At 47.4% G+C, this 26,188-nt stretch overlaps 1 protein-coding gene across 3 annotated transcripts in view; it reads left to right on the top strand.

Annotated features, from left to right (window-relative positions):
• The window catches only part of LOC119391051 (3-methyl-2-oxobutanoate dehydrogenase [lipoamide] kinase, mitochondrial), a 395,177-nt gene that overhangs the window by 312,973 nt on the left and 56,016 nt on the right, over positions 1-26,188 (top strand). For 2 of the 3 annotated variants that reach the window (XM_049415029.1, XM_037658740.2), the window contains one exon: positions 4,431-4,559. The exons of the other annotated variant lie outside the window; for it this stretch is intronic. In XM_049415029.1, coding sequence (XP_049270986.1) covers positions 4,431-4,559 — 129 coding nt within the window. The remainder of the gene's footprint in view (positions 1-4,430; positions 4,560-26,188) is intronic. 3 annotated transcript variants of the gene reach the window in all.

The following is a 26,188-nucleotide window of genomic DNA, read 5'->3' as shown; positions in this document are numbered from 1 at the left end:
ATTGTCATTTCGCTCCATTTTCTTCCGAACCATTGGGCAAATTCTTGAAAGTTTCTCAGGAGCTGAGAACACTGATTTTACCCCATACCTGTGGCCGACATTGCTCAAGCCATGCAACATTTTATGTACATACGGTAGTACTGCTACTGATTTGTACTCTTCTTGTTTTAACTTTTTTCTATTGAAAATATCCGGACTTTTTACCAATTTTATCAGCTTTTCTGTGCACGTAGCTAGCACGTGTGTAGTGTACCCGGCACTTTCGAGCCTCTTAATTTGTGCTGTGAGGCTGAGCTCAATTCCGTATGCACAAGGCTTGGTTACAGCTGATCTTAAGGCCGAGTAAGCAATTCCATTTTTCACTACCTTTGAATGATTCGAGGAAAATGGAAGGACTGGTTTCTGAGATCGCGGAAGGTAGCGTCAACAAACATGATTAGTCTCAAACGATAGGTTCAAATCCAAGAACTGTAAATTGTTTTCCTTTATAAGTTCGAGCGTGAACTACGGGCCCTTACCGTATTCTCTAAAAACTTTCAATATGTCCGTCGCCCTCCTGTTATAGTTACTACACGGAAAAAACACCAGATAATCGACGACATAACGAAACAACGTCCCTGCTAAATCCTTGAGGTGGCATTGTACTTTTCTATTAACGTTGCTTAAGTACATGTCACTCAGAGCAGGAGCTACTCGGGAACCTATACAGACTCCACTTTTCTGTATAAACACAGCATCCTTCCACTTCACAAAAGTATTGATCAGATAGAACATTAACAATAATTCGAGGAAAGACTCCACTGACATACCACATCTTTGTGTGAACTTGAATTCATCATTGTGTTCAGTTACCGCTTCTCTTACATAGCGTAGCAATTCGGCTTGTTCAAGCGAATAGAATAGATCTTCTACGTCAATACTGACTGACGGCTTTGTGATTACCTGGGTTATTGCTAGACAAAATCTGGACTATCTCCTCGGAATTCTTTACCAGGAACGGATCATTAAGGCTAAGTGGGGCGAGCGTATTTTGTAGAAAAGAAGACACCTTTTACTGCCAAGTCCCTTTCTCAGAGATCATGGCCCTGAACGGTACTTCAGGCTTGTGTGTTTTGGCGCTAAAAAAAATTTCAACAAGGTGTTGAAGGCCAAGTCGTTCGAGCAAATTAAATGCTTGCTCTTTGACTTTCTTTAGCTGCACCTTCTAGGGAACAAAATTCTTTTGTATTGCGGTATTTGCCCTTTCCAAAAACAATTGTTCAGGAGCTACTACGAAGAAGCCTTCCTTGTCAGAAATTGCCAAACTTAGCTGTTTCTGTACAAGGTAGTTCGCCACACGTACAATGTCCTGTGACTTACGTGGATGAGTTTCCATCCTGGAAATGCACTCAGACAAACAGCCTGGGCGCAGTTCATCCGTAACACCAGGGGAAACACCTCTGGGCATTGAAAGCTTCTCCGGCGGCGACAGGGTTGGCTCGCATGCGAACTTCGGGCCTTTCCCCAGCACCTCAGTCACTTCTTCGGGGAGTTTTGTCTGGCCTAGAACCAACACTTTTCCACTGACCTGTGCTCTCTTGTCTTTCTTTGAAAGCTGTAGGAGCACTCGAGCCCAAAGGAACTCAGTTGCTTGCTCCGCGGTCTTCATCCAGTACCTGTAATGCCGTCGCTGACAATTGGAAGAGCGACCGATTCCACACGACACTCGTAGCTTGTCCTTGAGGAAACGCACTTGTCGCCACAATTTGGAGTTCAAAACACAGCAGGCCTTGCGTGCATGTCCAGGTGATGGCTGTAACACTCCAAACAATGAGCCAAGGGCACAAAAATTCGCTAAAACATCCTAACGCTTCGCATCGCGCATCGCATTGCAACACGTGTGGCTGCACGCCTGTCTTTGCCGATATTGTCAAAACATAGTTGCCAGACTACTAGAGAAGTTATAGAGGCCTTTCATATCAACCGAATGGGTGACGCATGCGTAAGTGAGACATCATTGTCTCTTACGGACAAGGAGTTCGCATATCTTCTCAGCACGTGTGCCGTTAGGTGATTCGCTGTTACTCTTTCCATCTGTTTTTTTTTTTTCACACTTCTGTGCAGTGTTGATATGTTCTCCGCTTTTACGTCCATGTGTTTTTCAAATAAATCTTTTCAGTTTCGAGTCAGCGCTCGTCCGTGTCCCTTCTGTTCTTTCCGTCTTCGTCGATCCTCGCCCTCGTACACAAACATGATGACTATTCCATTACCTATTTTTATTCTCTGTACTTTCTTTTCGGTTTGTTTGCATTCCATCTGTGACGAGGTGCTCTTACGTATGCATTTATGTACGTCTTCCACCAAAATAAGCTTCATTTGATAGTCAGCACTTCGTGGGGGGTGTTGTTTGTTTCTCTGCTTCGTCTTGGTATTTACTAGGGGTGTGCAAGTAGTGAAATTTAATCTCGAATCGAATAGTGCCGAATAGTGGCCAAGAATGTCGAATATCGAATCTAATATCGAATTGTATATTTACATGAAATGTGTGCCGCCAGTTACGGCAAGACAAAGGAAAAATCAGGCACGCTACAGCGTGTTGACAGCTTCATTACGCACTTGTTCGAGAGTGGTTATTGTTTCAGCTTTTATGGGCGCGCAGGCATGTTGATAGAAGAGCCGCCATTCCAGTCCGCAACACGCTTGTAGTGTCCACTTCGTTTCGTGTCTCCCCCCTAACTTCGTATTTCGCAGTAACTGTAGCGCAATTTTTTTTAATCATAAAAATCAACTAGCCCAATACCTCACTTTGCCACTCCTAACCTCCTAACAGAGGGGTGTACGGTAGCTAGTCTTTGTTTTCCCCTATGGTTGCATAACCTGGCTCACCTGACAACAGTAATGTTGTGCTTCAACCCAATGGGTGCTCCGGGCCCAAAAGTCTTCGGCCGCCGTTCACAGCAGCGTTTTAACTGCGCGCCGGAACGATGGGCCGGAGATGGGCCGATGGGAGTTTCTGAACAAGTGGTGCGGTGCGGCAGTGGCGACGTCCCAGCGTGAACAAATTTTACATGCAAAGCCAATCAGCCAGGGTTTCGCAGGCCAAAGTCGGGTCGTTTTACAGCGCTTGCGGCACATGCGACTGAACTACGCAAGAAGTCCGTGCCTTCGTTTCGGGAGCGAAGTTGTGAAGGGCTTGACAGTTTTCTGATGTGTTTTGCTACGTGCGGAAATGACATAATCTCCTTTAAGATCAACATGCGCTCGCTTTTGAACCAGGATGTCAATGAAAGTTTAACGAATGGTGACTTTAGCATTAGCTTTAGCTACCCTATTATAACCAAGTTGCACCGTTGGCCTTTGTCGCGTTTTCTTTTAGATATTCGTCCTGTCGAATTATTCGATTAGGAACTATTCTATTCGAATTCGAAACTCGAATATTCGCACACCCCTAGTATTTACCGCATTTTTTCCTGATTCAAGGCTGAAAATGAAGAACCAAAAAAGCGAAAATAAAGAGATGCTAAGCGATCCAGAAATCTACTGCAAGAAGTCTCGCTAGCCTCCATAGCTATGTTGTACCTGATCTATGGAACGGAGTATTGCTGTGGTTCGTTGTGAGGCACTGCGGGGGCTGGAGGAAGGGGAAAATGGAACCAGCATGCTCCACCAATGGATAGTACTGTCAGACAATTAGTCCTTTATTAATGAGAAATGGCATAAGCAGTCAGCAGCCAAGGAGAGCTAGTGCGAGCACCAGCAACGACAACAGGCTTCTTCTTCATTTTGTGTTGTTGCCGGCATTTGTCACTATAGTTCTAGTTACCTCTGACTAGTGGCCATCCGTGACTTTTTCGTCTATGTTCCCTCTGCTGGTTGTCTATTTCTCCAAAAAAGTCGTGAACCATCTGGCTCGGCAGTCTACGTCAGTGCACTGAAAATGGAGATGTCATAAGCACCCGTGTAGGAATATTGGAATGGGGGTTGGGATTGATGCATGACCTGCAGGGGTTCATTAGTTTCTTGATTAAGTTATGTGTGGTGTTTCATTCTGCGGGGAGAAGTGAGAGGGGGGGGGAGTGGTTTTAGGCAGCCACCTTGAAATGCTGAAAATTTGGTTATGTTGCAAAAGTGTTGTGTCCTCTTCTTTATTTTTTCTCGTCAGCTTTAATGGGGATGAAAAGTTGTTACACATCATTGGAAAATTTGTCTTTGAGCTAGCTGCATGACATTGCGTGATCATAGACCTTCTGTCTCATTTAAGAGCACAAATTTGCGCCTTCAAATGTTTTTTTGAAATTTCTAGTGCTTTCACACTTTTGTGGCAGCCATGCTTCAATGCGTTTTTTTTTTCTTTGTGCCCCACATCCTTTTGTAACGCGCTTAAATGAGCTCACAACGATGTAATCTATTACGAGGGCGAAATGGCGAGTGACAGCCGAGTATTGTTTCAGGCAAGTGTCGGTGCACAAGTACGGCAAGGCACCTCCGTTCAAGTACAACGGGCACCTCAACTGCTCCTTCCCGTACATTCAGATGCCCCTGGATTACATCATTCCTGAGCTGCTCAAGAATGCTGTGCGGTGAGCTCCTTTGACAGTCCTAGGAATTTTGTTCCATAGTGAGTCTTCTAACAAAGAGCTTATTTAGCAATGACTTTCTTATTTTTTATCTTTCGCTAAAGTGGAAGCTTTCTAGCAGTGCACTTGAAGTTCTGTATACTTGCAGACTGCATGTAGTCCGGCATGCACAGTAGGTCTCGTTATAGCACTATACCACCACATCATTTATGACACCGAGTCATTTAAGGGCCACCTAAATAAAGTAATGTTCTCATAATTATGCACTTTCATCGGGTGGTGTACAGCTGGCAAAAAGATATAATTATTCTCTGTGTTCTATTTTGTAGCAATGACTGCAATGGAAAAACAACCAAGTGCCACAATTTTTTTTAGGTGCAAGCGTTATCAAATTGATACTTCCTGTGCTCTATATATTGGTGCAGTTGGGACACTCGTTCAAGGCAGTGGCCATCTGAGGGTGTCGCTGGCGTCGAGATTTTCACCAGTTTATATGGGTTGCTTGCGTGCAGACAAGTGCTTTTTATTAAGATTCGATTTTTATAGCATAGACTAGTGGCATATCCGGGGGGGGGGGGGGGGGTGGATTAAGCAGTTCCCAAAAGCTACTAACCTAGTCAACTCCCATGCATCTTCTCCAGAGCAAATTTACAGCACGTGAAATTTTCTAGGCCACAGTAGTGTGATAGCTGCGCCAAACTGCGCAACATGTTACATTTTAGTAATAATCTCACAATTTGCACTGAACGTGCACCAAGGCGTCGTCGGAGAAAAAGGGAACGCCAAAGTTTTATTTAGGGAGATACCCAATGTAAGTAATCATTTCAGTCGAAACTTTAAGTTTGCATATGAAAGTTTTATTCCACCAGTATGCTAAGTAGAAGGTTAAGTTGGTAATTCTGGATTGTGAGGCTTCCAGTTGAAGAAGATGGAAGGAGGGTGGGGGGCAGACGCACCGCTGCCAAACAATTGCAACTAGCCTCTACTACGTTAAACTTTTTTCAGCTATTACTATATTAGTATGGTCTAGTAGTAGCATTCTTTTATTTGATAGATTGCATTAAGTACAGTGAGCGTGTACATGCATGTACTTGAATGTGCCATTTAGTTTTAGTTTGTGTTACAAAAATTTGTAGCATTATTTCTTTTAATTGACTTCCAGAAGAGTTCTTCAAGGCACTTAACATTTAACGCCATACGATGGCCTGAATTTATCAACTTCCCAGTGGCCTGTCGGATTTTGCTGAGAAAGCATGGTATCTGTGCCTCTCGACGATGGCAAGAGCTTATGTTAAAGTTGTCAAAATTAAGTACAAGGTATTCAAATGCCTCAAATTTCATAGAGCACAGAGTGGACTTCTGGAACAAAGGATCAATTTAACCCTTTGAGTGTTTTTGCCGTACATGTACAGTGGCGGTTTTCTGTCCCGCAATGTCTTTGCCGTACGGGTGCGTTTTTGAACCTCCGTTTGGAATTTCGCGCCGTAATGATGATGCATGCTCACTGGGAGGTGCTGCCACCTCCGAGGGTTTACAAGAAGCGTTGGAAATGATTGTGCTATCTTCTTTCGGACATAAAGAGAACTGATTTCTAGCTTCAGCGCAATCGCGCGGTCTTGCGGCAACGCCCTTGCGTGGTTTTGGTTTAGCTGCGTGGTCACAACGGACGGGCGCGAAACTTGAATTTTACCTTTAGCGGCACTCTCTCGCAGGGGCGGCAGAAGTTGATTTCCATCTTTATTGGCACTGCTCTTAGCTTGTTGATCACCAACGCTCGCAAGGTATTCTGTTTACTCTGCTCAAGGCAGCCGCACGCAAAGAAGATGCCGTGCATGTGCCAACACAACTCGTCGCTCCAAAAGAACGGACACGCATTTTATGTGTGCAGACTGCTATAAGGTGCTGTCTGTAGACCCATGTTTCAAGGAATACCACGCCGGGAATTACTATTGAACATTTTGTAGTTCTGAGTGATGACACCAAAATACTGTTCCTGACTTTTTTTTACAATTTTTTACCAACTTTACACATTTCGTATATTTATACTCTGCAATAAAGTAATTTGACCATCTGGGAAAGCTTTTTTAGAAAAAAATTCAACACTCAAGGGGTTAAACCCTGTATTTTATTAACAGCTTGTGAACGAGGACCATAACGATTCTGGCCATAAAAGCGCTATAGCAGGCATGTCATTCCTGAAGGAGCGCCTAGGTTTTATTGAAAGCACTAATGTCATCAGAATAGTCTCAGCACCCTGCACTTCTACCTTTTTTGGTGGGTGCTGTTGTGTATTGACGCTAGCCGCTATAGTCAGCCTATTGCATAGCCTGTTCAAGCATGGATGGATGGATGCTATGAGCGTCCCCTTTATAACGGGGCGGTGACATGTCTGCCACCAGGCTCGAAGAAAACAAAAAGGAAAAAAAAAAGAAAAAAGACTTCCTTGTTTCAAGTTGGCTTCATACCTTACCTACACTGATTAAATCTATGTTATTATACCAAAAAAATTATAAATTCACGGTCCATCTCTCTGCCTCTTAAAGGGGCCCTCTAACACTCTTCAACCCCCCATTTTTTACTCGTGGATTGCGTAGACTGAAGTACGGACGAACTAGTGCAGCAAGAACGGCAGCGATAGCGGCACGCAGTACGAAGTTATTCAATTTAAAAAATTCAAAATACAAGAAAAAAAATGCCTGCCCTCAACTCGGTTTTCGCGGGGTCACGTGACCACATTTCACTCTCTGCTGTGACGTCGGATGGCGCTCCAATGAAATGGGCTGAAAGCTCTTACGTAGGGGAAGCTCGCACACCATTGTTGCTTCTCCTTTCCAACGCATTGTTGACGTCGTTGCCATAGTAGCAAACGTGGTTCCTGAAACCTGACTTGTCAGAACTTGAGCGGGCGCTACTGCTTCGAAGCGAGGCTGGGGAGGCTTTGTCTGCTGTTCCTTACAGCGACATTCCGTGTCATTCCCTCTTCTCATTCTGAGAAGGGAATTTGTGGAGCGGCATGGGCGGTTAAACACGGTCGCCCCTACGCGGGTTGTTCGGTGAGCAGCCCGACGAGTTACAAGTGTGCAGCGACAACAATTCAACGAAGAGGATTACTTGCACCGTTTCAACAACAATCATGAGCCTACAGCATATGCGGAAAGAGGCAGCTCGCAGACGTACAGACGCAAAAAGAAGGAAGAGGGGCAAGCGTTTCATATGGACATCCGACCGGCGCAGGCAAAAAAAAAAAAAGAAAGCCAGAGCAACCAGAGGCGAAATGGCAACCGGCGCCTCTGTCGTACTTTGTGGTTGTAGTGATATTTTGTTGCGACGGCGGCTATTTGGAGTTCATTGAAAAAGCACAGAAAAGAAAAACGAAACACAATAGTAATCTCAACTTTGATGCAACGCCGTTATTACTTCTAACGTTACATTTATCCAATCATAGGCCAGCGCTCATCTTCGTCATTTCCGCCCGCAATAGTTCTGGCAAGCGCCACTACGCGCTGATGCGGTCAGCAGCGATGTAGTGACTTCAACGCGTGATTAAAATACTAAATAATTTGATATCGGTGCTTAAACTTATGCTAAAATTATCCCCAGCCATCAGTCTACGCAACCCGCAAGTAAAAAATGGGGGGGTTGAATAGTGTTGGAGGGCCCCTTTAAGGCAAAATGACCTTATTTTTCCCCATTATTTATTTTTGTACTTTATCTCTACTTTTCTGCCACCAATACTCTAACCGTCTCTTACTTATTTCTATCGCGGACGTGTTCAGCTTTCCATTGTTGTCCCTAAAAACCCAAGGCTTCATGTAGACTCGTGCCCACACGTATACCTGGGTGAATATCGCCACATTCAATCAGTACATGTTCCATCGTTTCCTTAGTTCCCCCGCAGCATGTACATTGTTCTTCTTCGTTACTGAATCTCGCTTTATAACTACGCGTTCTAAGGCAGCCCGACCTTGCTTCAAACAGCAAAGCGCTTCCCCTTGAATTATCATAAAACCTTTCCCTCCTTATTTCGTTTTTTCCCTTTCGGTAGTTACTCAGAGCCGGCTTCTTTTCCATCGCTGCCATCCAATAAGTCCTCTCCGCCTCTCTGACCTTCCGCTTAATGCTCCTTGTTGCCATATCGCTCGCACTGCTAGCCGTATATTTGTTGGTGAGCTTCCTAGTTCTTTTTCTCCACTGCGTGTCAACGCTTTTTCTATACAAATACCTGAAAACCTTCTCTGCCCATCTACTGTTCTTCATTTTCCTCAGCCTCTCTTCGAATCTCATTTTGCTCTTAGCTTCCCTCACTTCAAAGCCTGTCCATCCCATATCACCCTTTACAGCCTCATTTGTCGTCTTCCCGTGAGCGCCCAACGCGAGGCGGCCCACCGTCCTTTGATTTACATCCATTCCTGATTGTACCTATGACTTCATGCACACCACTGAGTTCCCAAATGTAAGCCCCGGGACCATCACACCCTTCCCTCGAAGCACTTCGTACCTATTGTATCCCCATAAAGCTCTGTGCTTCATAATTGCAGCATTCCTCTTTCCCTTTGCTACCGATGCTTTCTCTTGTACCTCCATATATCTATCCCCCTCATTTACCCATACTCCGAGGTACTTTTACTCGCTTACCCTCGGTATTTTTTGGCCCTGTATTATGACCGCATGGTGATCGTGATCATTGAATACCATCAATCCACATTTTGTTGCACTAAATCCTAGTCCTAGAGCCTCACATTCCCTTCCGCATATATCTGCCAGTCGCTGTATATCACCTTGACTGTCCGCAAATAAGACAATATCATCAGCATAAAATAGACCTGGAAGCTTCTGCTCAACCATCGTGCCGACCTGTTTGTGTGACAAATTAAATCCAATGTTGCTACCTTCTAGTGCTTTTTCCATCCTCACCATGTACAGCATGAATAACAGCGGGGACAAAGGACATCCCTGTCTCAGCCCCTTGCGAATTTCAACGCTGTCCTTGCTACTTATTCCTTCCCATACTATACAAACTGTATTTTCTCGGTATATTTCCCTCAAAAGTTGTATACAGTCGTCCCCTATGCCCAATTCTTTGAATATATCCCACAAAATTTCCTGATTAACGTTGTCATACGCCCCGGTGATATCTAGATAAGCTACGTATAAGGGCCTGTTTTCTATTTTCGATATTTCTATACACTGGGTAAGAACAAACAGATTATCGTCTAACCGCCTGTCGATTCGAAATCCATTCTGAAGTTCTCCCAAAATATCATTTTGTTCTACCCACGCTTCTATTTTTAATTTTACTGCCTGCATCGCCAACCTGTATAGCACCGATGTAATGGTTAGCGGTCTATACGAGCGAATGTTATCCTTTTCTCCCTTGCCTTTATAGATTAAGTTCATTCTACTTTTTCGCCAACTGTCTGGTATTTCCCTCTCCTGTAAGCACTTTTCTACGGCTTTCAGCAGTGCTTCTTTAGTTTTCTGTCCGAGTTCGTTAATGAGGCTGACGGGAACCCCATCTAAGCCCGGCGTAGTGCGCTTAGGAATTTTTCCTTCGGCCTTCTTCCAATTGAAATTCTCTAGTACTACATCTTCGTCGGTTGCACTCCTTTGCGTACTTTTACTCACTGGGGGAATCCCCGGGGCGACCTTTTTAAACGAATCAGCTGTTATCTTTCGGATGTAACCTAGCACTTCATACCCTTCCAATTGATTTCCTCCTTCATCTTCCAAACGTTCTTGCATTGTGACAGACTTCCTACCCAGCGCTTTTAGGTGGCTCCAAAATATCCTAGGCGCGGCCTTCTTCTTTTCGCGAATCTCTGTCATCCAGCGTTCACTTTCACCTTTAATTTTTGCCTCGAGTAATTTCTGCACTATGGATTTTTGCTCTAAATATATTTTCCATATTTGGTTGACTTCGTCCTGTGGCCGCTTCTCCTTTTTTGCCTGTCTGTGCTCCCGTGATGCCTCACGTCGCTTCTCGATCGCCTCCCGGATTTCTTTGTTCCACCAACTTTTTGGCTTTCTCTTTCCTTTCCAACGAATAGTTTTCTTCTCTTTTTTCATTTCTTTAGTGATTACATGTAGCAGCTCACTATACTTCCAGTCCTTGCCTGGTAGTTCGTCTACTTTTTCCTCGACTCTTGCGGCTATATTTGTTATTTGTTTGTCATTTAGATACAAGCTGCCAAACTTTGATTCAATGTTCTTATTTTCAGTTTTATATCCCATTTGTAATATTATGCGTTTATGATCACTACCCAAGCTGTTAATGCCTTCCTCGTCTATTCTCATCTCTCTCAGTTTGTCATATATTCCTTCTGTCATGTGTCAATAATCAATGCTCGATTGCCTGTTTCCGACTTCCCACGTGATCGCGCCCCTCACACTTAGGCCCCACGTTAACTATCTGAAGACTATGTTGCTCGCAGAGATCTAGCAATAACTTGCCATTGGTGTCTGAATAACCGTCAAGGTCATGAATGTGAGCGTTCATGTCCCCTAGAAGGATTATTTCGGCATCATGACCAAATTCTTTAATATCGGTGCTTATGCATTTCACCATCTCCAGATTCTTTTCTCTGCAGTTATTGCCTGTCCACAAGTAAGCTACACCTAGCCACGTTTTCTTTCCACCTACTGTGCCCGAAACCCATATGTGCTCTGAACACGTTTGTTTCACTCTATCCCATTTTGTTCTGCTATGAATTAGCATTCCAACACCCCCACCTCTCCTTTCTGATGTGATCCTGTTACATCCTTCCCAAATATAATTGTCAATATGTGGTGGCTCTTCCAAGTCTCTAAGGTGTGTTTCTGTAATCGCATAAACACCTATCTATTCCTTGTTTAACTGTTCCTCAATCACTAACCATTTTGCCTTTTTTCTGCCACCCTGCATGTTAATGTAACTAATTGCAACACGCGCCTTCTCCCTTCTTTTACCTTTTCTCTGGTTTTTCGCTATACTGCCTGTCAGAGGGTCCGCTTGGTTGTTTTCCTCATTACAAGCTACCCTGGGCACCGAAGGGCCCGCGTGCCCCCCAAAAAAGCTATTGCGCGTCCTGCAAGTCGCCAACCCACCTCATGACCAAGCCTCCTATCAAAGTGTATTCCGTCTCTTTGAAAACCACCCTACCTGTGCACCTCTGTGTATTTCCACTACCTCGATGCCTTTCTCTCGACTCATCTGCCATATCTCTTTGTGTGCGTCGACAACCGCTCTTTGCAGGTTGCAGTCACGCACCCTGTATTGAAGAACGCCATCTGCCGGGGGCAGATGTACATATATAGCAATGTTATTCCAGTTGTTTCTCAGTCTTGTGTTTGGTTTCGTGATGGTAATACAGATGCATTGCTGATACCGCTCCGTGCCTACGTTGCCGCGTCGTACAACCCACGCTATTTAACACTGGCGACGGACGACGGAGGCCGTCGCAAAGGCAAACTAGCTCCGGCGGCTCCGATGCGTACTCCTCACTATTAGACCCGAGAAGTTGCAGTGGCGCCGCCTGGCGGGCGGCGTGGGTGACGTCACGGCACAGACTCTTTTTCGCCTGCCATGGCACGCCTACACAACATGCGCCGGCTTCATAGGCCGTTAGCATTCGCTTTTTGCTTGTCTCACGCTTAAGATAAATGACGAAAACAGCAGCGATAATGTTCCTGGTAAAACAGTGGGGAACTATACATTTTTTTTTCTGCACAATCGCCAACTTGCCTGCGCCCTGTCGTGAACAATTTGAAAGCGGTGATTTGTTGTTGTGTCGCGCTGATAACCCCAAGGCTTGGTTTGACTCCCAGCCACGGCAGCTGCATTCAGAGGAAGGCGAAAAGGAAGAGCATGCCTGTGCTTTGATACAGGAGCACGTTAAAGAATCGCAGGTGGTAAAAGTTATTCTACAGCATGCATCATAGCATGTAGTGGTTTTGACACGTAGTACACCATATTTGCATTATTGGGATGTGTTGTTCACAGGCGATTTTTCAAGAAATATGCTGGTTTCGCTTCCACAAGTGTTATTTGTATCGGACGCATCCGCGCAACTGTGGACAATGTTTTGCCAGTGTTCCGAAACTATTGTTACTGTCAGATTGTCCTCCTGCAGTATCGTAGCAGCGGTTCTGTCACGTTCGTAAGTATACTTTAGATAGCCACCTAATAAATTAATTTTCCTCGCAGTTGATTACCCCTGAGCAGCATCAACCTCTATGTGGATCTGACGTACGAGACCAATCGTTGCCTCATTGAGGCAAAGAGCGTTTCATTATTACGTGGGCCACGTCGCTGAGGGCGCCATTGAAGCAGTTCATTTCTAATTTCTGGCAGTTTTTTTTTTTGCAAACGGTTACTAGCAGAGCTCCCACGTGAAGTGAACATTACCATTTGTGACGCGGTGGTAGATCGGACCAGTAGTTCGCGTAAATCGAGGTATGATAATAATATCTGGGGTTTACATCCCAAAACCACGATATGATTATGAGGAATGCCGTAGTGGAGGGCTCCGGAAATTTAGACCCTCTGGTCTTCTTTAACGTGCACTGACATCGCACAGTACACGGGCCTCTACCATTTCGCCTCCATCGAAATGCGACCGCTGTGGTTGGGATCGAACCCGCGACCTTCGGGTCAGCAGCCGAGCAACGTAACCACTACACCACCGTGACGGACCAAATCATGGTATGCGACTACGTAATCCCTGACGGCTCTTGAGAATAAACCTGAACATATGATCCAAGTATACCGCCATCTCGGCATTTCCGAAACCGTTGTGTGTGTGGCAGTATTATTTTGTATAATTTTCCAAGTATGATAAGTGATTGTGTATGACAGACAGCTGCATCTAACGTCTCCTGTAGCAGGAAGCGGATTCTCTCAAATCACCTATATTATTTGCAGAGGCAGACATAACTTGCACGGTAAACCGCAACGTAGTTAGTAAACTGAAAACGTCCTAATTTCAATTGTAATACTTCGGCACCCATGTTTTAACCTCGGAGTCTATGCCATGTTGTAATGAAGTTTAGCATAAGTATTTTCTTGGCATCGATTTCTTTGAGTACGCGGTGGTAACAACGAATGTCTTGCTGTCTTGCATCACCATTTTCACAGCAGGTCTTTTGTTCGGACGGAAGCTTGCTCATCCTAAGCTATATTAGCCGAACTTTGTACAGCTTAGTTAACTTTCGCTAGTAATAAATACTTCAACCTTGTACCTTGCCAGATTTGCATCGTGAAATTGAGGAGTAATCGCCACCGTATCGCGAAGGAGCGGGTAGACGGCGGTTGCAGAAAGAAGCGACTGTCGGGGGCGGAGCAGGCGAATCCTTGCCATGACGTCATTTCGCCGCGACTGCAGCAACGTCAGTGTTCGTTCTCGGGGCTAATGATGGCCGCCACTGCAGACGAGATCGAGGCCTTCGACATCACCCACCCGGAAGAATGGGAAGACTACGCGCAACGCTTCGAATTCTTCTTAGAGGCACAGAGCATCACGGACGCTGCCAAGAAGAGGGCGACATTTCTCAACCGATGCGGTCCCGCCACCTTTCAGCTGGCCAAGGTGCTAGTGGCGCCAAGCCACTTAAAGGATACGTCATTCGAAACGATTCTCACCGCGCTGCGGGACCACCTTGCGCCGAAACCACCAGAACTGGCCCGGCGTTACGAATTCCATCGCCACGACCAGGCACCGAGTGAGTCTGCCGTCACCTACCTCGCTGCCCTTCGAACCACGGCACAACACTGCAACTTCAATGACCTCGACACTGCGCTACGGGACCGATTCGTGTTCGGACTACAGAATGACGCGGTGAAGCGGCGACTACTAGCAAAAAAAGAGGTGTCTTTTACCAGTGCTGTCGAGGAAGCAGTTGCCGCTGAGGCGATTACCCGAGAAGGAAGCTTTACCTCACCCCAATGCACAAGTGCGTCGCCCGTCGAGCCAGTGCACCACGGGACGACGACAGGTGATGACGGGGATCAAGGAGCCAGTGATGACATTCTCAGGCTTCATGCAGGCCCCGAGCAGCAACGGGGTGTCGAGAGACTGTCAAGTGACTCCTGCGCCAGCTGCGGAGGCCCACATGAACGCCGCCTGTGTCGATTCTGTGTTGTCCAGTGCAGGGAATGTGGAAAAACCGGACACATTGCTAAAGTCGGCCGATCCCGGTGGCAGTCTAGCCCACGTCGACATTCTGAAGCTGACGGCCGGAAGCAGTGTTCCAAGAACGCCCCTCGCACAAACATGGCATACTGCGATGACTTGGCGGTGACTGCTATCAACGCAGTGTCTCAGCCTGCCAAGAAGAAGGTACATGTGGACCTCAGAATCGAAGGCGCACAGTGCCGGATGGAGGTGGACTCGGGATCAACCTATTCGATAATTTCCGACGCCACTGCCGGATGCATTTTTTTAAAGGGATGTGTCCCAAATCTACAGCCACTTGACATAATCATGAGAGACTATCAAGCCAACCGCATCGCTGTACGGGGAATTGGTACCGTGCTAGTGCAGTTCAAAGATTTTGACGGCCAGCTGCGCCTTGTCATTGTCAAGGGGAAGCGCCCAAGTCTTCTTTCTCGGACTTGATTGGTTTACTGCACTTGGGATTGATATTATGGGAGTGCAACACATTGACCAACTGCCATCGTCATTTGATAACATATTCAAAAACTTTGCCTCTGTGTTTGATGGGACACTGGGCTGTTACAATGGACCGGCTGTGCAATTTGCACTTAACACCGATGTTGTGCCTATCCGCCTAAAAGCAAGGAGGGTTCCTTTTGCACTTGACAAACGGGTACAATAGGGAATTCTGGAGCCGGTTGATCACGCTTGTTGGGAAACCCCCATTGTTACGCTACTGAAAGCAAATGGAGACGTCCGTATCTGTGCAGACTATAAGTGCACAATCAACAAAGCCTTGCAGCAGCACTCGTATCCCGTGCCAGTGGTCAGCCACCTGCTGGCATCCCTCTCTGGTGGAGCTGTTTTTGCAAAGCTAGACTTGGCACAGGCTTACCAGCAGCTGCCTGTGACTTATGAATCTGCAGATGCGCAGGCCATTGTGACTCATCGGGGAGCCTTCCGTGTTCGCCGACTACAATTCGGTGTCAGTGTCACACCTGCCATTTTCCAGAGCTTAATGGAGAACCTCCAGGTGTCATTCCATATTTTGATGATGTCCTCATTTCGGGATCCTCGCACCAGGAAGTGCTCAGTCGCTTTTGAGAGGTACTCCAACGGTTCCAAGATTCAGTGTTTAAGGTCAAAAAAGAAGAATGCCTGCTAGGAGTGACTCAAGTGAAATTTTTGCGTTTCCGAGTCGATGCTGAAGGTATCCATCCAACACAGGTGAAGACGCAAGCCATCCTTAACGCACCGCCACCTTCGCACAAAGCCGAGCTGCAGGCCTTCCTGGGTCTTCGTAATCTTTATCGTGCATTCCTGCCACACAAGGCTACTATCGCAGAACCTCTGCACCGGTTGTTGGATAAGAAGGTGCCTTGCGTGTGGGAAACCCCACAACAGATAGCGTTCGACCATGTGAAGAAACTGCGGGCGTCAAACCAGGTGTTAACACGTTTTGACGAGAAGAAGCCCATCATCCTTGCCTGTGATGCATCTCCATATGGAATAGGAGCGGTATTGAGTCACAAAGTACCACATGACAGAGAAGCACGCAACGCTTTTTATTCAAGGACTCTATCTTCTGCCGAGCGGAATTATGCCCAGATTGATAAGGGGGCACTGGCTGTGGTTGCAGGAGTAAAGAATTTCCATGACTATGTATTTGGCCACCCATTCCAGATCTACACAGACCATAAGCCGCGCCTTAGGCTGTTCACGTTGGACCGGCAAACTCTACAGATGCTGTCGCCACGAATGCTGCAATGGTCCATCTTTCTGAACGGATACCGGCATACTCTCCTCCATCGGCCAGGGAAACAAATGAGCCACACAGATGGTCTCAGCAGACTTCCCCTAATGCACCAGTGCCAAGATGACCAGTCTCCAGCAGAGGTAGCCGTGCTTCTGGATGAACTTCCAGGATTTCCTGTCCACGCAGACGATGTGGCTCAATGCTCTGCCATGGATGGTGTTCTCTCCCGTGTGGCCAAGGTGTGCTCCGAGTTCCGAATTCACACCGTTTTTGTCCAGGCAACATGAACTGTCTGCCCACAAGGGATGCTTACTGTGGGGTGACCGTGTGGTGATTCCGCAGAGGTTGCGTGTCCGTGTCTTTGAAGCCTTGCATGCTGGTCATCCCGGTATTGTCAGAATGAAGGCACTGGCCCGCAGCTATGTATGGTGGCTGGGGATGGACGCGGCCATTGAAGAATGGGTCCGTCGATGCCTTCCCTGCCAGAAAACACGGCCGGAGATGCCCCGGGCACCGGTTCACCCATGGGAGACGACCCGGACTCCATGGCCGCGCCTGCACATGGACTTTGCTTCCAAGGACAGACCTTCTTAATTGTGGTGGATTCTTATTGCAAATGGCTCGAGGTCATCCCAGTGCCATCGATGACATCAAGTGCTGTAATTAATGGCTGACGGAAGTTCTTCGCAACAGATAGCCTGCCAGATACCCTGGTATCAGACAACGGGCCCCAATTTGCCTCCGCAGAATTTCGGGGGTTCACGGATACCAACCTCATTCGCCACGTAACGTCTGCACCGTTCCATCCATCTACGAATAGGCAGGCTGAGAGGATGGTACGAACTACCAAGGAGGCACTATCTCGAATAATCCAAGGGAGCTGGGCACGGGGCCTGGCAGATTTCACTCCTCAGTAGCACGTAACTCCACACACTGCCACAGGACGTTCCCCGTCCAAGTTACTGATGGTCCGCCGACTGTCTACCATACTAGACCGGCAGTACCTAGAGAGGGCCCCTGAAAGGTCTCCCAGATTCACAGAAGCTCTGCCTGCACCGCGCACGTTCCAGCCCGAGGACCCTGTCTTTGCACGGAACTACAGCCAAGGCCCACCATGGGTCTCTGCTGTGATCTCTAGATCAACTGGCTCGATCTCGTATGAAGTTGTTCTTCCGGACGGCTGCGTGTATCTCCGGCACGTGAACCAGATTCATCGTCGGAGCAGTTCTCCGATTATGGCAGCAGAGACTGTACCTGCAGGACAGCCTGAAGTCCGGCCTGCGTCAAGCCCTTCACGTGGCGAAATGAGTAGGAGCGAGCCAGAAGACCACTGAGCCTGAGGAGCCACCAACAGCCATGCTGCCCTCGGACGACGTAGCAACACCTCAGCCAGCACCCCGAGAGGAGAGTGTAGAACCGCCAGGCCCACGCCGCTCGCAGCGTTCCTGGAAAATGCCCCAACACCTTCGGGACTTTGTGCTCGTGTTGGCTGACTGTTGAGTCGTCCGAACTAAGGGGGGAGGGGTGTTGTGTATTGACGCTAGCCCCTGTAGTCAGCATATTGCAAAGCAGTTCTGCGGAATCCCGCAAGGTGGCGGAAGGGTTAAGAAAGGGAAAACAGACAACCACCCGTTTGTAGCACGAAGCCACAAGGAAATCCATACGGATTTCTCAGAAATAAAGCCTCTTAGTTGCCGAAAAATTCGTGTCCTTTTCCGTCTGTCTTTGTTTTTTGGCGCTTTGAAGTTGTTCCATGATGTCTTACAAACTCGCCCAAGCTTCCGTGCTTCTAATGTTTCTGTCCTGTTGGGAATAGACCTTTTTCAAGCACACGAGCGCCACCAACGGGCGCGCAAGCGCTCATAGGAAATGTGTGTACGCCGCAGCAGCCGCCGCGACGAGCGCGCGGGCCTCGCGCTATAGCTTTCCGCTTGCGCCGTGCCAGGACTTCTTAGACACAGTGAATTTGGCAAGGTGCAACATGTTACTGAGCAATTCAATCACGGACTTCACTGTTTATTTGCGACGGCCTCTCGACGATTTCCATCTGTCCCACTGTTGGACCAGTTGAGCGGCTCAGAAGCGTCACCTCTTATTTATTTATTTCTTGGCGCCAGTGCGCCTTACGGCATAAATGATAAAAAAATGCAACTCGGTTGCCTATGAAGTGCAGGAGCAGTCTGATTCGCGGATGCATTTGGAATCAACGTCCATCGACACTGTCGACGAGTGCAGTGTGGAGTTCTGATATTTAAAGAGTACACAAGAAAGTGTAGTCGGCATTTGGGGAAATGAGATACATTCATTGCGTCGTTCGCAACATATATGTAACGAACGATAAGTGCCTACTAACCTTCGTTGGTGCTATAACTACAGGTTGGAATAATACTTAGAGCGAAAAAAGAAAGGAGCAGTACAAGGAAGGAAATGCACAAACCAGCGCTCACACACAACTGAAAGTTTATTGCGCACGTGAAAAAAAAACATATGCACAAAAATGGGAGTGCGTCGCGCGTGTCATAAAGAGGCACGAAAAGTCAAACAACCAAGGCGCGTACTTACAGTCGTTTAATAAAGCTGAATTCCTTGTCTTGTAACGACTGAGAAGGTTGACTGACACAAAGTGTGGCGTTATTTGGGACATGATATGCCTCCGAAATTTCTTGCGTTGTCTGATTAGGTTGATGGTACAAAATTACTGTGCTTTCGAAGATGGGATTACATTTTCATGACTGACACAACGATGCGTGATGAGACGGCTCCATTCAATGAATTTTGATGCTCGCTGAGGCGCGATTGGATGGATACATGACCAGTCTAGTGGATGTACGTGTGGACACAAGAAAGAGAAATTTACGGTTAACTCCTACACAACTTACAACAATTGCATGCCTCTGACCGCATTTTTCTTTGCCCACCGCAGATCCCTGCGACCTTAATGCGACGAGGCTTAATTGGGGCGGCAAACACAACCTGCACCCCCACATCGCTTCCCTACGTTCTTCAGGCCATGCGACTTCTTATACATGTGGAATAACTGCAATATTTCAAGTTTCTTCATTATTTACGCATGGAGGACGTTCGTGCTAATCTTTCTTTACCATGCGAACAGATTTTCGCAAACCGGTACAACGATACGCAGGATATCCCGCCTCTTTGATCACTTTGCAGCTGGAAACTACTGCTCATCTCATGTGCGCACCTTTTTTTCCAATGCCGTGCGTAATCATGACATCACAATTCCTCGTTTAACAATATTCGAATGCGCCGACGCGAAATTAAACACCGATTTCACTGAACGTGGGCTACACTGCCCGCAAACATGCTCCGCAGTGAAACTTAAAAGCGTGTATCAAGAAACTGCAAATTATCAGAGCAAGGCATATCGCAGGTGAATTCTAGTCCCATCCCTTTTCTTTAAACACGTTTAGAATGTGCTCACTTCTTTTTACAGCGCGTGACTTGTCAATTAAAAACAAATAATCATCTGCATAGCTGAACACTGTAACACCTCTCTACAGTTTGATTAAACCCGATCACGAGCCGCTATGGCATTAAATGCCATGGCGGCTTGTGAACAAGTAATCATTGAATAAATACGAATTCGGTGTTCCAGCTCACATTGCTTACCGTAGCACGTTTTGATTGGATGGATCGGCACGTAATAACTCGCATGCTGCTTAACTGCTACATCCGGTATACATCCGCTCGGTAATACGTACACTGACTTCATCATTCCCTTCGCATTTCATGCGAAGAGATGCATGTAGGTGCGTTCAGGCATGTGTAGTATTTAGGATTTAATAATATAGTAAACCAGCGGCGACGCGTTTTTTCGTTTGGTGCTCCCACGGCGCCAACGACCAGCGAGCGACGGAACAGTCGGCGGGCTCGCCGTACACACTTTTCCCATAGTGCTTCGCGCGCCCGCGGGGGGTTCTGGGATAGCTTGAAAAAGGTCTATTCTGCATGTGAGTGTGGCTCACTGGGAAGCTTAGCAGACTATGGAGTGCAGCGCCAGCACGTGGCGGCACCCTGTGTTGACTAGTGCATCCGATCCAAATGCCATTCTTGATCTATGCCAGCTGTAGACCAATAGCATGCTCTCCGCTGTCCAACGTCATGGAGCGGGCGATCGCTGCTCTAAAGAGTGAGAACGGGCCTCTGTATAAAAGGAGGGCACCTGAGAAAATGGCAACTTCCCGCTCTACCTGTAAGCTTTCCTTGCTGCGCATGACTGCAAATAAAAGCAGAGCGCGAAAAAGACGGGACACAAGAGACAAGAAGCCCGTCCCGTCTTCTTGTCTCTTGTGTCCCGTCTTTTTCGCGCTCTGCTTTTATTTGTAGACAATGCACCAACTCGCCCAGCAACGCGTTCTATTATGACTGCAAACTTTATCTGAGATATTCATAGCAGTGTCTGTTATCCATGCCGGATGTGTTTTCTCACCCAGCCTGAGGTGACCCGTTTAAGCTCCGCTCTGGAAAAATCTTGTCCTCGTCAAATCGACGCCAGTTTTTCTGGACAGTTGCAAAAATTGAGACAAGCTGTCTTCCCACCACCAGGGTGTCTACCGACCCCGAAAACCGGGAATTCTCAGGGATTTTGGGTAGTCTGGAAATTCTCAGGGAAAATTCAGGGAAATTGTGCTCCCATCAGGGAAAATCCACAGTATCTTTATTGAAAGGCGACGAAAGTCGCGGTAGCGCTTGCTCGATATTTTGTGAACGCATTTTTCGTATCAAACGGCCGCTGCGGCTGCGGGGAAGTGGCGCACCTTGATGCTGTCATCGCCTTCGGAGCGGTGAAGTGGGAGAGAATGCGGCTAATGTGTGGCATGCGGGAACCGCGAACCACGACACATCGTATCGCGCAATGTTGTCAGGATGTTCTGGAAGTACGCGGTGTAGTACTGTAATCTTTCTCGCGCGTGCTGTGCGTTAGCGCCCGATATGGTGTTTTTGTTATCGCCGCGTGTCAAGCAACAACCATTAGTTGTAGAAGCGGTAGCAGTAGATGTAACGAGCTTGAGTTATCTTGCAAGCGATCGCGATCGTGCAGGAAGCGGATGGCTTCGACAAGGCTCGTATCTGGCAAGCCATCCCGATCGGCGAGAAAAAAGACGCTTGTTGGCTGTTATCGGAGAGCTCACTCGCTCTGATCCCGAGCTTCAAAGATGCTATTTAGGACTCCGTGAAGAATATAATAAATTTCCAGGTGAGAGCTAGCGTAACTAACGGGCCCATTCACAGCAGTAGAGCACCAAGTCGGGCTAGTTGGTTAAGATTCATTATGACGACTAAAACTGCGCTAAATACACAAAGACAAAGACGAGGAAAACAGGACTCGCGCAGACTCACAACTGAACGCTTAATGTTTGAAGGATGACATATATACACAGTTCACGCTTGATGAAATAAGATCATTGGACACAGATATGTCTACGTCACAAAGTGGCACCTAAATATTTCAGCTCACAATCGGCAAGTGATATGGAAGGTTCACTTATACACCCCCGTGTAGTGTTAATCTTGAAAGCCTCGAACATCTCGCGTGTGCACCGGTCCTTGTGACGAAACAAAATCTTGGTTTTATTGACAAGCGGTTGGCACAACTCGCTGCTGCCTACTTTACACTTCCTACAGTGTTTGGACACGTGCGAATAGCCATCTGTAGAACAATTCCTAAGATGCTCTTTCAGCCGAATATTTATACACCTCCCCGTTTGTCCCACGTACACCCGCCCACAAGAAAAAGGAAATTCATAGCTACTACTTCTTTGTGTTTTTAGCGCAGTTTTAGTCGTCATAATGAATCTTAACCAACTAGCCCGACTTGGTGCTCTACTTCAGTGTGTTTCTTTTGCAACGGGCCACGTCCTGCCTCCGGGCTTCTTCTCAGACTCTGCACGTCTAGCGTCCCTAGTGGCATTATGTGTCTTTAAAGCCAGGATTTCAGCTTGGCATTTGAAGCAAGGAACCATCGCCCCGGAAACGCAGGCTCTATTTGGTTTTCTTCAGCCATCCGTGGGACATGCACGAAGGGTGAATCGCATCATCCGGTCAGAATGGTGGAGGCAAGCACGCTTCTTTCAGGACTGCCTGTATGTGGCTTGTGGCAAGTGTGACGAGGATCCGCGGCGTCGTGACAGGGACTTCAAGGACTGTGAACGTGCAGCAGCGAAAGCTACGGAACTTCTCTGGGCGTCTACTTTCCGCCATCTGCCCAGAAAGAGGAAAGACAAATCGGCTACACCGCAAGAAACAGTTGTGTGCGAGGGGGGTGCGGCCGTTCCAGAGCATCTGAAAAGAATACTCCAATTGGACCCTAAATTTTGCCAAGAACCATCACCTTCACCAATAGAGAAGCTTAATATGGCTAGAAGTATTTCCCGCCGTGTGCCAGAAGACGTCCGCCTGCGGTGCACGCAGGAATGTATCGAGGTACCCAAGGGTGCGCCAGCAAGAGCACGAGATTCGGTGAACCTTCAGCAGCTTGTGAACCGTTTCACCGCTTCGAGCCTTTGCCTTCTTCAGTCCGATAAGGAGGGAGGATTCGTGGTGATTCCGGAAGCCTTGTATTTAGAGAGAGCACGTACCGCTCTGAAAAATAACTTTATTCCCGCCCCATCGAAGTGCAGCAAAGTAAAGAACCGTGCCCTGGCGCTGTTGGACGACTTGAACCTTTGTAAGTTGCGCACCTCTGTTAAAAACAGTGCTGGGATGTATTTAGAACTTTTCTTCTCAGTGAAAACTCATAAAGTAGGCATGCCTTTTCGTTCAATAGTTTCCGAAAGGGATACATGGCAAAGCGTTGTGGCGGGCTACCTTCAGGAGCACCTCGCGAAACTGAAGCTTGAAGATCCATTTTTGGTGTCCAATTCGGCGGCCTTAGTACGATATTTAGAGGATGAGAACCCGGGAGGGTGCCAAGCGTTCAGCTTAGACGTTGAGGATCTATTTTATGCCATCCCGCAAAGAGAACTTATGGTTGCTGTGAAGGAGTGCATTACGCAGTACAATGATGAGCAGTGTTTTGTCGCACAGTGCGGCATTTCTCTTCAAAGTTTTCTGGAACTACTGAGCATGTATTTATCTTCCACATACGTGTGCTGGCGAGGCCAGCACTACCTCCAGAAGTCAGGGGTGTGTATAGGCTCTCGGGTCGCCCCTGTGCTTAGCCATATATTTTTAGCTAAAGTGGATAGAACCGTGTCTAGGTGTGTAGGTAGTACTGCTTCTCGTATTTTCCGCTTTGTGGACGACTACCTGATATTTGCAGCTGAAGGCGGGCTTGAAGAAAGAGCTTTTCAAGCTAAGCAAGTGTTTAGCGAATCGGGCCTAGGCCTCAGTTTTACGACTGAGCTTCCTAGTAACAACGAGTTGCAGTTCCTAGACATTCGGCTTCGTTTTGGTTCATCCCATACATGCTGGCGATATCAACCCAGGTCTCAGAAAGGTCCGCTAAATTTCTCATCTAGGCATTCAAAGTTAGTTAAGAATGGAATTGCTCTATCTTGCATTGATGCTGCGGTGCGGAAGTCTTGCGCGCATGCAGTGACGGAAAGTGTGCAAATGCAGTTGGGCAGGCTAACTAAATCTGGTTATCCATTGTCTATGATTGCAGCAACCTGCGAAAAACTAATTAAGAAGTTTAAAATGAACGGCACCCAGTCACCCCGAAATCGCGCCATCGAGGGTGGGGGCTTTGCGGTTAACCCGTATCAGCATAAGGTAGCACATAACTTGAAGAATGTAGCTCAACGCTACGGTGTGAACGTTGTGTTTTCGGCGCCTCAGAAAATGTCGCGATTGTGTGCCAGGGTAATGAATGCCATTGATAAAACACCTAATTACAGCCCATTTGTTTGCAGCATTGAACATAGGTCAGGTTTGTCCCATGCGCCTGCGCAGTAGTTTATGAATTTCCTTTTTCTTGTGGGCGGGTGTACGTGGGACAAACGGGGAGGTGTATAAATATTCGGCTGAAAGAGCATCTTAGGAATTGTTCTACAGATGGCTATTCGCACGTGTCCAAACACTGTAGGGAGTGTAAAGTAGGCAGCAGCGAGTTGTGCCAACCGCTTGTCAATAAAACCAAGATTTTGTTTCGTCACAAGGACCGGTGCACACGCGAGATGTTCGAGGCTTTCAAGATTAACACTACACGGGGGTGTATAAGTGAACCTTCCATATCACTTGCCGATTGTGAGCTGAAATATTTAGGTGCCACTTTGTGACGTAGACATATCTGTGTCCAATGATCTTATTTCATCAAGTGTTAACTGTGTATATATGTCATCCTTCAAACATTAAGCGTTCAGTTGTGAGTCTGCGCGAGTCCTGTTTTCCTCATCTTTGTCTTTGTGTTTTTAGCGCAGTTTTAGTCGTCATTCACAGCAAGTGAAAGCTTTTTTATTTCTTTTTTCCCGATGGGGGCACTGCTGAAACAAGTTTTAGGCAGTCGACTGAAATTTTTTGTGGCTGCAGCTGGCAATTACCAGCCACACCACGTGGGTGTTTGCTACAAAGCCGAATTACAAAACTTTTTAGAGCCATGGCATAGCGGCGACCGAAATTCGCGACACCGGCACGGGTCCCACATGCTCGACTCGGCGCGCGATGTCGGAAAACAGTAACGTTTCCACCATAATCGGATGTGCCGTAATTCAGGCTGTTGCCGTGCTTTCATGCGATCTTAGCCCGCAGCTATATTGCTTTTTTTGTGTGTGCGATAGCAATTATATAGACACTCCGACGCGAATTTTTTGCCTTCGCCATGATCTTCCCTATCAAGTCCAAATCGCGATTACATCACCCCGCGCGTCGCATGCTCCATGTGCGAGTGAAAGTGCGCGAGCGCTGCCGACGAACGGGGCTAGCAGAGATGAAACGAGCCGACCGTCTCATTCGCGCGATGGGCACATGGATAGGAGACGGCGCGTTGGGAAGGGGGGGGGGGGGGGCTGAGTCCGACTGGAAGTGCGTACTTTGTACCAGCGGGCGTGGTCGCGTGCGCCGCGGTATCTTTAGTGGGGATAAGCATACGGCTCATACCTTTGTAGGTGTTGTGCTCTAATCGCGAAACTTCCGTTGAAGCCATAGCAGTGGCAGATCCCGGGGGAGCAGGCGGTAGCGGCGATCGCCCCCCCCCCCCCCAAGCCAGCCCCCGCCCCCTCACCCGCCCCCTCCCTTCAGTGCCTGTCGTCCACCTCCTTTGTCAGGCTTGCTTGTCGAGTTTGCCCCCTTTGTCAGGTTGCTTTGCCTGCCACTGTCTAAAAGGGGTAAAGAGAATCTTATCCCTGCTCTCTACCTCTCATTGCTCTACCCTTTCCTGCTTCGCTATGCACATTTCCAACGAAGGCTTCTTAGGCACTGCCATAATCTCCTCTGGGCTGTTGTAAATATGCGTGACCCACCAAAATGCACTGCTGAGCGTTGGCTTCAGCCTTTGTTCCCCCCCCCCCCCCCCATTATGTACCTGAATCCGCCCCTGAGCCATAGATCAAAGATAGGTCACTTCTCTTAGTGCAGCGGCTGCGTTTCCTGAAGGAGCGAGCTGCTAGCCTATATTCATATAAAATTCCTTTTTGTTGCTATCCGATTTACTATTTTGCTCTCGCGGTGAAACTGACTCTTTTTTTCTAACGTGGGATGGTTTTCGATGTTGTGCGTTCGTGGAGAGCAAATAGTTCGGTTGGGCAACATGATAGCAAAGGTGTTGCATTGCTCTGGGCAACGCGCGA

The sequence above is a fragment of the Rhipicephalus sanguineus genome, chromosome 4 (assembly GCF_013339695.2).
Source record: "Rhipicephalus sanguineus isolate Rsan-2018 chromosome 4, BIME_Rsan_1.4, whole genome shotgun sequence".
Lineage (NCBI taxonomy): Eukaryota > Metazoa > Arthropoda > Arachnida > Ixodida > Ixodidae > Rhipicephalus > Rhipicephalus sanguineus.
Note: the sequence above shows the minus strand (reverse complement) of the source record. Positions and strands in the feature narration are given on the sequence as shown.